The sequence below is a fragment of the Annulohypoxylon maeteangense genome (genome assembly GCF_022496945.1).
Source record: "Annulohypoxylon maeteangense strain CBS 123835 unplaced genomic scaffold GGS22scaffold_12, whole genome shotgun sequence".
Lineage (NCBI taxonomy): Eukaryota > Fungi > Ascomycota > Sordariomycetes > Xylariales > Hypoxylaceae > Annulohypoxylon > Annulohypoxylon maeteangense.
Genome location: NW_025953259.1, coordinates 901,517 through 912,768, shown reverse-complemented (window position 1 = coordinate 912,768; position 11,252 = coordinate 901,517). Strand labels below are relative to the sequence as shown.

General features: G+C 45.8%; 1 protein-coding gene across 1 annotated transcript; it reads left to right on the top strand.

Moving 5' to 3' along the window:
- Positions 1–494: 494 nt before the first annotated feature.
- GGS22DRAFT_33296 (uncharacterized protein) lies at positions 495–1,753 on the top strand. The gene has a single exon (XM_047966832.1). It carries the CDS (start codon positions 820–822, stop codon positions 1,516–1,518), a length of 699 nt encoding a protein of 232 aa, XP_047817411.1. The 5' UTR covers positions 495–819; the 3' UTR covers positions 1,519–1,753.
- The last annotated feature ends 9,499 nt before the right edge of the window (positions 1,754–11,252 follow it).

The window sequence follows — 11,252 nt, the reverse complement described above, 5'->3', positions numbered from 1 at the left end:
AGAAAAACAATCAATGACGACTTAGATTCATTACCAGGTTGTCGGGTCAGCCCTACGACTTGCATGACATGCATGTGAGCTTCCCGATCTTTATCAGCCTCATTTATGAAACAACCATGTCAGATGGCCGCGATTCTTCGAATGTGTGTCAGCTTACAGCATACATAGAAGGTCAACAGGCGACTCAGAAATCGGAAACGAGGTCGACTATACCCAAACCATACCCCCAGGTAACGTGTCAGTGGTGTGGTCGAAGATCGGGGAGATCTAAGTAACCCTTAGCAACACTTTTCCTGGAGAGCGCAGGGTCTTTTTTCGGAATAGCCTATAATATACATGTTGGTCCCCTTTAGGTACCCTTTTCTCGGATAGTCCCTCTCGTGAATTTATCAACTACGATCCCGTCCATAGCGGAGGATTGCTTCTATTCGTCGCACACGAGATTTGATACATGCGGGTCAGCAAAGGTTCCGGATATATCGTGGTGCGATTTACCTCAGAGCGGGAACCGTCTTTGTAAAGAATGTCATCCTTCTTGACAATTTGTTCACATCGCTATAGATTAGTTCGCCTACTTCGGGAATCTCTATCCAACATGGGATGAATATCTAGCTATATCTATCGCCGACCTTCACGCTAACAGCTCGTCATCGGATCCAGGACATTAACGCATTCTATATCAACAAGGACAAGCCACTCCGGATTCTCCTACGACACCTTCCTATTCAGCAACTCGTCGGCTCTACCTTCTTAACCATACCGAGTACACCAGCTTAAGCCCTCGGCAAGGAAAGCAATACAGCATATAACTAACACACGATGCCTCAATTCATCTTCATCGAGCTCCCGAGCTTCCGCATCAAGAACGCCAGCGGCCACACCGTCCGGCTGAACTACGTCCAGCTCGGGCTCGTAGGCGCTCTCTACCAATTCGTGCGCAGCGGCCTACGCGCAACCGACCAAGTCGACCTCTCGGCGTCCCTTCTCTTCGCAGACGGCGAAGCGGACCTTTGGACGGCTAACTCCGGCAACGGTGACGGCGGCCACCACCCGCACGCGGAGGAAAACATGCTGCTCTCGTACTTCCAGGCCTTCGACTCCCCAGGCTCCTACCCCATCGTCGACGCCATGCTCCTCCGCCGCGGCGAGCCCTGCTCCAGCTGCGCCGGCCACTTCACCCTCGGCGGCAAGCAGCTCCGCCCCGCCGACGGCACCCCGGCCTTCCGCGCTAAATTCACCGCTCGCTCCGACCGCTCCTACACTCCTGTCTTCTACCTCGCGCGCGGTCTTGACGCCGCCCAGCGCGCTACGCTGTGGGCGCAGATCGCGCGCATGCGTACGGATGAGCCCGGGGTGGTGGTCGCGAGTAGTGCTGATGTACCGGTCGGCCAGGCGTATTATCTTATGCGCGATTCGCCTTGGTTTGCGATTAATGGACAGGAGGGCATGACGGATGCGCAGATCGCGGAGGCGATTGCTAGACAGGGTGTTTTGCCTACTTATTGGATTGGGAGGTAAACTCTTTGGGGTTTTCGACGAAACGGGTGCTAGAGTATGTTGGTTGCTGTTGTGATTGGGGTGTGGTCAGGTGCTACCTGCTTGAGCGCTGACCGGGAGGTTCTAAGTTTTCAAAAAAGGGGTTGCGTATATGTACGATTAGTCGTTGGAGCGAGACGGGGCTGGTCCCCATCTCCGGAAAAGTGAAAAGGATGGCCCGATCGAGGTCAATGGATTGATTGGGCTGTATGGAGTTTATGGGTTTGGTATTTGCTTTGTTTCTGAGGAGAAGATTTGTTCTGTGTGTATTTGTTAAGTTACAATGTATTGCTGTATTAACTTGGCGGTCTGAATAGGCTGGTCACAGTTGTCCAGGATAGACAAAATTCTGCTTCGGGGAGATATATAAAAGCTTTTTGGGTATCACGTCGTGGAGAGTGGTTGTTTTTCTGTGTGTTCGGCATCTTCGAGAGTAAAAAGGGGTCAGGGGCTCAGAGGAAGGAGTGATGTGAAAACGTGCCTTCCACTACACACCTAGGTAGGTATTGTGTAACCTGTTTGCACGAATGTATAAAGGGGCTGATTGCCCCTTTATATAAGATATTCCGGACAAGGACACGCATTGGTCATTATTCGAAGATGAATGTTACTAGGTATCTGGCGATCCTATGACAAGCTACCTGTACTGCTTTCATTCACTCTGTGACAGTCTCCAACTACAAGCTTATCCTGTAGCACCCTACGAGTTTCTACCCGTAATATCAAATACCTACCTAGTGATATAGAATCATCGTGAACGGTTGATAGTAGATACCTACATCTTCAATTTGAGTTGAAGCATTTTTGTTATAAGTTGATACTGCCCTGTTTGACGATAACCTTTTGACGTGATGATCATTAATCTACCTAACTTTCCTCGAAAATTCACGGTGGGTCCTTCTACGGGGGACTCAGGAGGGCAGTATTGGGATATCACAGAGTGAATATTACTATAACTTGGGAGGTATTTTGTCATTTTATCGTAAAAGGGAGCCTTTTATCTATAAATATCGCGTGTGCCTCCTCTATCCCAGGTAGGTAGGTATACGTTTTAACCGTAAGATCTCTATCCTTTGAGAACGTTCTATGTAAACACCGAGATAATCCCTCCTTGTGAAGTGATACTGTCTTGGTCTTGATGTGGACTAAGACTTAGGAATGGTGTACAATCCCTTTATACAGTTACTAGATTTATCAATCCACTTGATGGAAGTGTGTAGTTTGATAGATCAATAGGAGCTATTCGAAGATGACAAGACCCGAGATGTCAATCTTAAACGTCTTGGCCCATGATCACATGGCGAGAACCCCTCTAGTTCCGAAGTTGAAGCTAGTATTTGGGGTATTCTAGGTCTTTTCGTCGCCGCTTAACTAGATCAGAACGCAGCAGGCCATCATTTGTCAAAGCACATAACCGACATGAAAATACGTAGTTATGCACGGTTGGACCCTTCATATCATTGTGGCGCCAGACTACTGCAAGTATGCATGCATTATGTCGAGGAGAATGTCCCTATCCCGTCGTTCCCCCGCTTCTTGGTTGTTGGAGATGTCGCCAACAATGCTAGAATTTTGCCACTGCTAATGCTTGAAAAACTAATAGCGAACAAGAATATGGTAATGAGGAGGTACGAAACGAACTTAACTGAAGTCGGAGCATTGGCCGATACCGACCTGCATAATCAACTCAATGGTTCACGTCCGAGCTATTAGAAATAGATTATAACGGCAAGGTATCATTTATAGGTAGAGATTATACCAAGGGCTTCTTCCAGGCGAATATGTCATGTGCTTTAAGTACCTATATATCTGACGATACAGCGATATGTCCTCTATTCCAAGAGCTTTACCATGCGACCATGGCCTTTCTTCGGAATAGTCGCACTACGACCTGTTTAAATATTTCGTATAATTAGGTGGTCTCGATCTTTGCCTGGAAGACATTAAAATGTCTTCAAAGGCGATGACACATACGTCCGTCATTGGTTGCCATTGGATTGGCAATAGGGTTGGCCTCTCCCCTTACCTGCCTAAGGTACCTACCTACATATTAGTTGGATACGGCTTACCATTGAAAACAGTCCATCGATACCTACGTACTGACGAAAACATAGGTACCTACCTATGTATGATTGGTTAGAAATTTTGCTTTGCTTTCTCTACTAGTTCCTCGTCGCTTCTAGATCGCGCGAGTTGTAGTCGAGAATCATGTAGATATATGCTAGTTGAGAGGATAGGAGGTCTAGCTGCTTGGAAGCGGTAGGTATCCCAATGACTAGATCACATGATGCCCTTAGATATCTATAAGAGATATCGTCCTATGAGAGAATGATCATGCTCAGCTCATCGGCTGCTTTAGTCTCGTCTAGTACGGATGACTACCCGTAGTTGAGACGTGATAGCTGAACACGTGCTGGCCGAAATGTATTCTATACTTCCGTATCTTCCGGCCGTATACTCGGACTCTCCGGTCTTGCCCCAATGCTCAGGTACTTGGGTACTGTGCGTGTCTCAATACAATTTTTACATCTTATTACCAGTGTTCTAGTTGCCACATACCTGCCCATTTGGGTAAGTAGATAATGGGTGTATTGCAGTATTCATATATGCCTATTCGTAATTGGACGCCATAGTATTTGTCTTGCTCTAACTTTGCGAAGCCACGTTCGGTAACCGGAATCAGAGATTGATAGTAATTTGTCCATCTCCGGTTGAGGTATCGACGGGCTAGCGGGGATATTACGTGACCCTACACAGAACGCATTGCCTTGCTATTGCATGAGAATGTACTATGTACGCATCATGACTTTGTGGCTCCAGATTCATACGTTTATAATTGGTGCCCAGATTCCGGATGACGGGATACTGTCTAATCTAGATATGCTGGCTGTCTACTAGGCATGCTTACAGGATTAGAGAATGCGGATAAGAATTGTTAAGTATGTACATACTTCTCTACCTCTGTAGCATGTATGTAGGTAAGTATAGCGGGAGTTGCAAGCGCCAACCGACTCTTCCGGACATCGATACTACGGTCAGGGTCCAGGTATCTCCGGATGTTGAACCTATCCCGTCCTTCGATTCACCGCTATTTGCTTGGATTGCTAAAACCAAGCGAAACCAAGGCTTAAATCGTATGAGGAATGGCTTGTTAGAGTCGATTATAAAAGAGGTCGAGTTTCACGTGGGAGATGAACGATGAAGCAAGTATTAGTCTTACACAGTACTTGGAACATCGCGTACTAACGCTTGGCCGCATTCCGCGAAGGTCATCTGCACGATCCTCTTCGGAGCATTACGTCCTGAGCCATGCGGCGGCCTTAGTGCGCTGACGAATCATATCAAGCTATTCTATCCCGCAATTGCGACAATTCTTAGGATTAACCAAGTACGGAGCAGTTTGTCCGGGGCAGTTCGCAATCTTGATACCTTTACTACTACCTAGGTAGGGAATAAATAGCGAGATGACGAAGAGTAACGGTCTTATCAGATTACTTACATGAAGATATCTACCTACCTTGTAGCAATTAATTAATGATATTTCGCAAGTATCCTAGGGAATTATCAATGTTCGGTTGCGCCCGATTTCCGGGTGACAGGATGCGGAATAATGCGACATTCAATGTGCAAGTAACGACGAACACATGATTTCGTCGTGGCGCCGTCTCACAGAGATCGGATCTCGCCAACCGAAATCCTGGCGTCATAACCAAATCCATCGAATAGGTACAGTAAGAGGTACCAATGAACGGCGATGTCTCTGGTAAAGGATTGGGTTTCTAGTATATAGTTCTTGAAGAGAAAACTGTTTCGGGTTAACGAACGGCATTGTCCGGCGCAACAACCGGGACGTGATATTCTCCCGGTACTAATTATCCGGGACTCACGATCATGTTTGTCGTTATTCCGCCGCGCCGGCGCATGTGTTTTCGGCGTGATCGCGTTTTGAAAAGTCGATTGAGTTTTTAAGCCATCAAATGGCGCCCCTGATGGGAAAATGTGTAGAATAGGAGGTAGGAAGTCTCATCCCCTGCTAGGCTCTTGTCACTCTTTACTTAAATAGGTCCGCGTATCAGGGGAATAGGTTTGGTTTACGTTAGTAAAAGATAGCGCCTTGGAAGCTTGGATCTCACCAGATTGGCGATCCCTCAGCAAAAAGCCCGATTGCTCGTACGACCCAACCAAATAATCAGACTGGTTGCTGAATAACGCTATAATAATGCTGGCAGGCTGGAAAAGAGCGTTGCATTCGTTAGACATCGTGCACGGAGATACGAGGGGTTTCATTTTTTTGTGGGAGCCTTGGTTTTATCTCATCCTGTTTGTCTTTAATATCGAATTTTATGTTTCGAGCTCATCATCTTTCAGTGTCTCACCGCCGCAACTTATAATCCTCACGAAGGCGTCATACGAACACGGGGTTACGACAACGAGGCGTATAATAAACTCAACTCAATCAAGATGACACTTAGACATCTCTAAATCTTGTTGAGATGTTCTATGAGCTGAAGGACTGTGCCATGGTAGTAAGCTAGGAATAACCTCAGCGAGTTTTTTTTGCAAGCTGATCGCGACAAATAACGATAATATTTCACGTTCTAGCCCATCTGAATGGGGCTTTCCGGCTTCTTAAAAGAAGACCATACCAAAAGCGGTACAGCCGATGATCGACACGAGCATAAGCCTGCCCGTCCCATTGGAGCATGGGTGTAATCATTACCTAGTTCGGATATCCGTGGCTTTGACCTCAAAAATCCATGTCCAGTCGAATTCGCTAAAGGCCTGAATGTGCATACTTTTACCACTTTACCGCGCAGTAGTACGCAACGAAGGACACATCCTTGACTCCTTGCTTTCAAGACAACGCTACAGGACATCAAATTTGCGGAATCGCATCGTGATGGCGGCAGAGACGACAAAGGACTTCTAAAATGCCGATCTTGGTGGAATTAACTCGAATAAAACGTTATCTACTAACGCAACAGCAAGGTAACACAACCTGCGACCAGACTGGGCTAGATTTCAGTCTGCTGTCTGACCTTACACGACATGCTGCACGATGCACCCCGTAAATAGGATTGGTATAGTTCTCGCCGAGCTAGCACGGAGTTGAACAGGCTGATTAGAAGGCATTCCTACCTAGCCAATACCTGCGAGGGTTTATGGTTCGTAGGTAAGGTCAGCGTCGTGTAATAAAATGCAACAGATGACAAGCTATGGTAACATGCTTGCTTAGGTACATACAGCGCGATCACATGTCTTCTACGACATCACTGGTGAAGTCTTAACTCTGCAAATATAACCACCCCTCTATAAAATTACTAATAGGAGGTAGGTATGTTCATATAGGGAGTCGCACCAACCTGCATAAGCGTATCAATCAGAGAATGCGTCTTCTACGACCCTCAATATAACCTTCGGTCCTACTCGAGTATGCATATGGGTTGTGTATGTGTGTGTATGTGTGTGCCCATGGGGAAATAATGCGGATGTCAAGATAGTTCTATTCCCCAGAGTCGATTTTCTCACTCCGAAATTTTCATCCTGAAAATAGGATAAAAATATGAGAGATACGTGTAACATGGACCCTAGAGACATATTCGTATAAATTACCTAGTAGTACCTACTACCTACCTACCATATCGGTATTGAAAACGAATCAATATTTCCTTCATCCTTTAATCCTCTGGCCCTCTATTACACGGACTCCTTGATAAGCACTAGACGCGATTTCGGAGTCGAAGCTGAGGCGTTCATGTTGCGGTGTGATACAATCGACGTAGGCTTAGTATTCTCGCAACCTGGCCCTGGTCTCTTGTACGCGTTTACTTTCCCATTCTCGTCACATGGTCTCCATGATCTCCATCGCAGGCGTTACATAGCTCTCAGCCTTACATGGATGGTTACTAAGGAACGGGGTTAAGCAGCACCGCATATGGAGCGCCCGGGTAAGGAGAAAATCATTACTTACTTAAGTCGATCGGGAGATCCCAGGCATTAGTTCTTCGTTTCGGCCCGCTTTGTGTCTTTTCTTACGCAGTCAGGAGTCGCGGAATAGTATCGAATTTGGTCTCGCTGGTCTTGTCAATCTTGAATCTTGTATATTCCAGAATTCGCTGGTTGATTTATAATGCATGTGCTATTTATCGTGACAAGCGCCACAAACGCTGCGAAACCTCAAGGCCGTTTCTGGTTGGGATGTGAATGCTACCTGCATAGGTACTCAATATTCCCCTGACGGGTGTGACAGCGAACTGCCAATCTAAGATTACCGACGCATTGCATTAGATAGGCAGAGATATTCCCGACCTCTTCCCTGTGTCTTTTGACTTCTTTTGGAACTTTGTTTTCATATAAGGGCCTTAGTCACCTAGATAGGAATGTTTGAAATCCCACAACTGCGGTGTTTATGTATTTTACTTATTTGGAACCCCGTGCATATGCTCGTAAGCTGTCTGTCTTCAATTCGGAGTTACCGTGGCTCCTACGCCTCCGCATGGCACTCGACGATTTGTTCAAGTCCGGTAGTCGCAGCACCGAAAAGAATCCCGATATCCTATTCGGCTCATTTCGCTTGACGATACCCGCTGTCGTTGTTACCGTACCATGTCGAATTTAAATGCAAGACGGCGTTGGGCGGTACTGGCAGCGGGATGTCGTCATGACCTAAGTCCTTTCCGGCTTGCGGCGGTACTGTGCTATGTAAAAAACAGTAGTGGAGAGCATTGGCGCGATCGCTGTTTTTGAGGCTATCGTGTAAAAGTTTAGTAGGTGCCCGATAAGAGCTGAATGTGGGCGATTATAGCGTCTCCGCGTGCCCCCATGTCGCCTTAAACTCGCTAATATATTTATAACGATCTGGCATATTGGTCGCCGATCGTGACACGGATCAAGGGGAGATCAAGGGGCAAGTACAGACAACAGACAGGGGATCCCGTAGCTATTCGGGTCCACTCCTGTCCGGCGATAGCATACGTACAGCTAGGTAGCACCGAGATATGGGGATTTATATCCGTCGGACTGCTGGATCTGCGCTTTAAATTGTTTAACGGTGTTTAACGAGATGCTAGTGGTGTACGTATGGGCTCATTTTTAAGACGATAGACTCATTGGCTTCGGCGAGGTTTTTTAGCCTGATCGAACAGGTGAGGTCATGAACTTTGGGCGGCAATTGTCACGGAATATATTTTGGATGATACGAACTTTCGAGAATAAAAATTATCAAATTAAATAAGACACAGAAATCCGACTAAGCGAGAGCTCGGATACCAATGAAAACCGGTAAATGCTTCTGATTGGTTGACCTTTCGAGATGTCCAACGATCGGCGCGAGGATTGTTTTTAATTGCCATCCATGTTATCGAAAATGTCCCTATTCCAGGTATTTCGTATAATGGGATCAGCATTGAGCCGCTTTCCAGCCTGGTAATATTTAAGGTCCCATACACTCTGACACTCAAGAGTAGATAAGCCGTGGATCGGATGCTATGTATAATGCTTAATGCCTTCAAGGTTGATGATACTCTCATCGAGAATTTCCGAGACTGTAAAGGTTGCATTAGCACCGTTTTACATATTTCTCGACGATTCACGAGATAATATTCTTAATCATCTCACTATACCAACTTAAGTCAAGAATATAAGTATCTAACCTACCTAAGTACTTAGGATGATGTTTTATATAATTAATTCAATAAACGGTAAACGCCTACACATAAGAATGGCTGGGATTGCACGGTTAGACGCGATTTAAAGGCACAGTACTATGCACGGACTCATGCTGACTTGTTAGCGAGAGATCGCCAGTATTGGATGTATGCGCTGTATCAAAAACGGAGCAAGCACCGTCGCGGCTTAAGAGATGGTATCACAATTATATCATAATCGAATGTCAACATATTTCTATTCGACAGCGTTCGTGTTAATGTCTTATTGTTTACTTGTTTACATATTTATTGAACGGTAAAACAATTGGACTGCCTCGTTGTCGTTTTACTATTTATGGCTCTCATCCGACTAGCCGCGAAACTCCAAAATCACTGGGCACTTGATTGTTTAATATAATAGGTATGTGCCCACTAGGTACATAAGACTCAGCCATGAAAGTGGCGAGAATCCTCATACGAGACGAGGACAAGACCAACGAAACACCACCCCAACTACTTGATGTACGTAATCCTCACGCCGTCAAATAGGTCGTCTGGGGAAAGGGAAAAGGAAAGGCGGAGATACGCAGTGCAGTCCGGGGACGAATAAGATATAGCGGACAAGTCGGCGTCAACCGCACAACGGCATAACAGCACAAGAGACACACCTCGTTCCATATCAGGCCAGGATGAGAGGAATACCATGCGTATATATGCTAGTGGGGTTACTCTACTTACAGTGCTGCGCGTTCTACGAATTACTACGAATTAGCATGTGAGCCTAATATCTTCCTGGAATAGATTTGTAACCCTGGACCGCGCGAAGATGTAAGATAGGACGACGCGAGATACGGTTGGGTTGCTTCCATGCATCTTCCTATCTAAACAGGCAAACATATGCGTTGATCGTAACACTAGAGGAACAAGAGTTCCGTATGATGATTGCACGACCTATTGTTAATTGAGGAGAAAGAGGACCTTGAGGGGATATTGTCCTAACAGAACGCATCCGAGAATTGAAATCCCTTCGAAGGGATGGACCGGAACCGCAGAATATTCAGAAATCGATATCGGCACGTTACTAGGAGAAGGATTCCAGTTATAATAGATAGAAACAGATAGTAGCCCAACAAAACAATAAGTTGTGTATCAAAAGGTAGCAGGATTGTCTCATCGAGAGGCAAACTTGCATAGTAGCATGAGAAAGACTCGTAAAGGAGGGCCGCTGTCGGAGTTCTTATCTGAACAGACAGCCAGATTCGCAGATTCGCGAACAGATCTACTATTTCCTGAAGCCACTCATCAAATTAATGCATCGGAATTAAATAAATCGAATCCTTTTTGACGGTATTCGAAAAAGTCTGGATCATCGAAAACCGCCCGCATAATGAATACGAAATATAATACGAAATATGTATGTGCAGTTGGAAACAAACACCACTCAGCGATCGTGGTGTATGGTTAGAAGAGAGAGAAAAAAAGTTTGTCTACTAGGTACCTATTTACTATTTAGTAGAATTATCGGCATCCGAGTAAGAATCTCCGAGCCTTTAAAAGATCATCCAATAATAGGCGAGGTCTAGACTGTGGCTGGGCGCGTCGATCAGATTAAATGATCTTGGACCGTGGACGTTGATCGTGTACCTTAACCAACATTTAACAATTCTCAGCCGGCCAAGCCATATCGGGAGCCTTGTCGAGCGGCACCTAGACCTGCTACCAGCTTGCTAGACCGGAAGGATGAGACATAGCAACCATCAAATATATCCGTTCGCTCTCACCGTCGCCTTGAAGATGCGAGGCGACGTATGTGGCTTGCTTGACCAGTAATTTTTCTCATCCTTCTCTTAGCATTATCTACTAAAATTTCATAGTAGTTCTAGAGCGTCAACCCCATTGAACTACTCCATACCCCAACCTTTTCTTCCATCAAATGCATTTTCCCTCGACATATGGACCTGGGGAAAAGATGAAAATTTTTCTTTTTTCTCCTGAAGCCCCTAGATAGAGCTTCAACCTTGCTAATGGACAAAGACCCACCATTAAGGACGGTTCGCGTCAGCTTCTTTA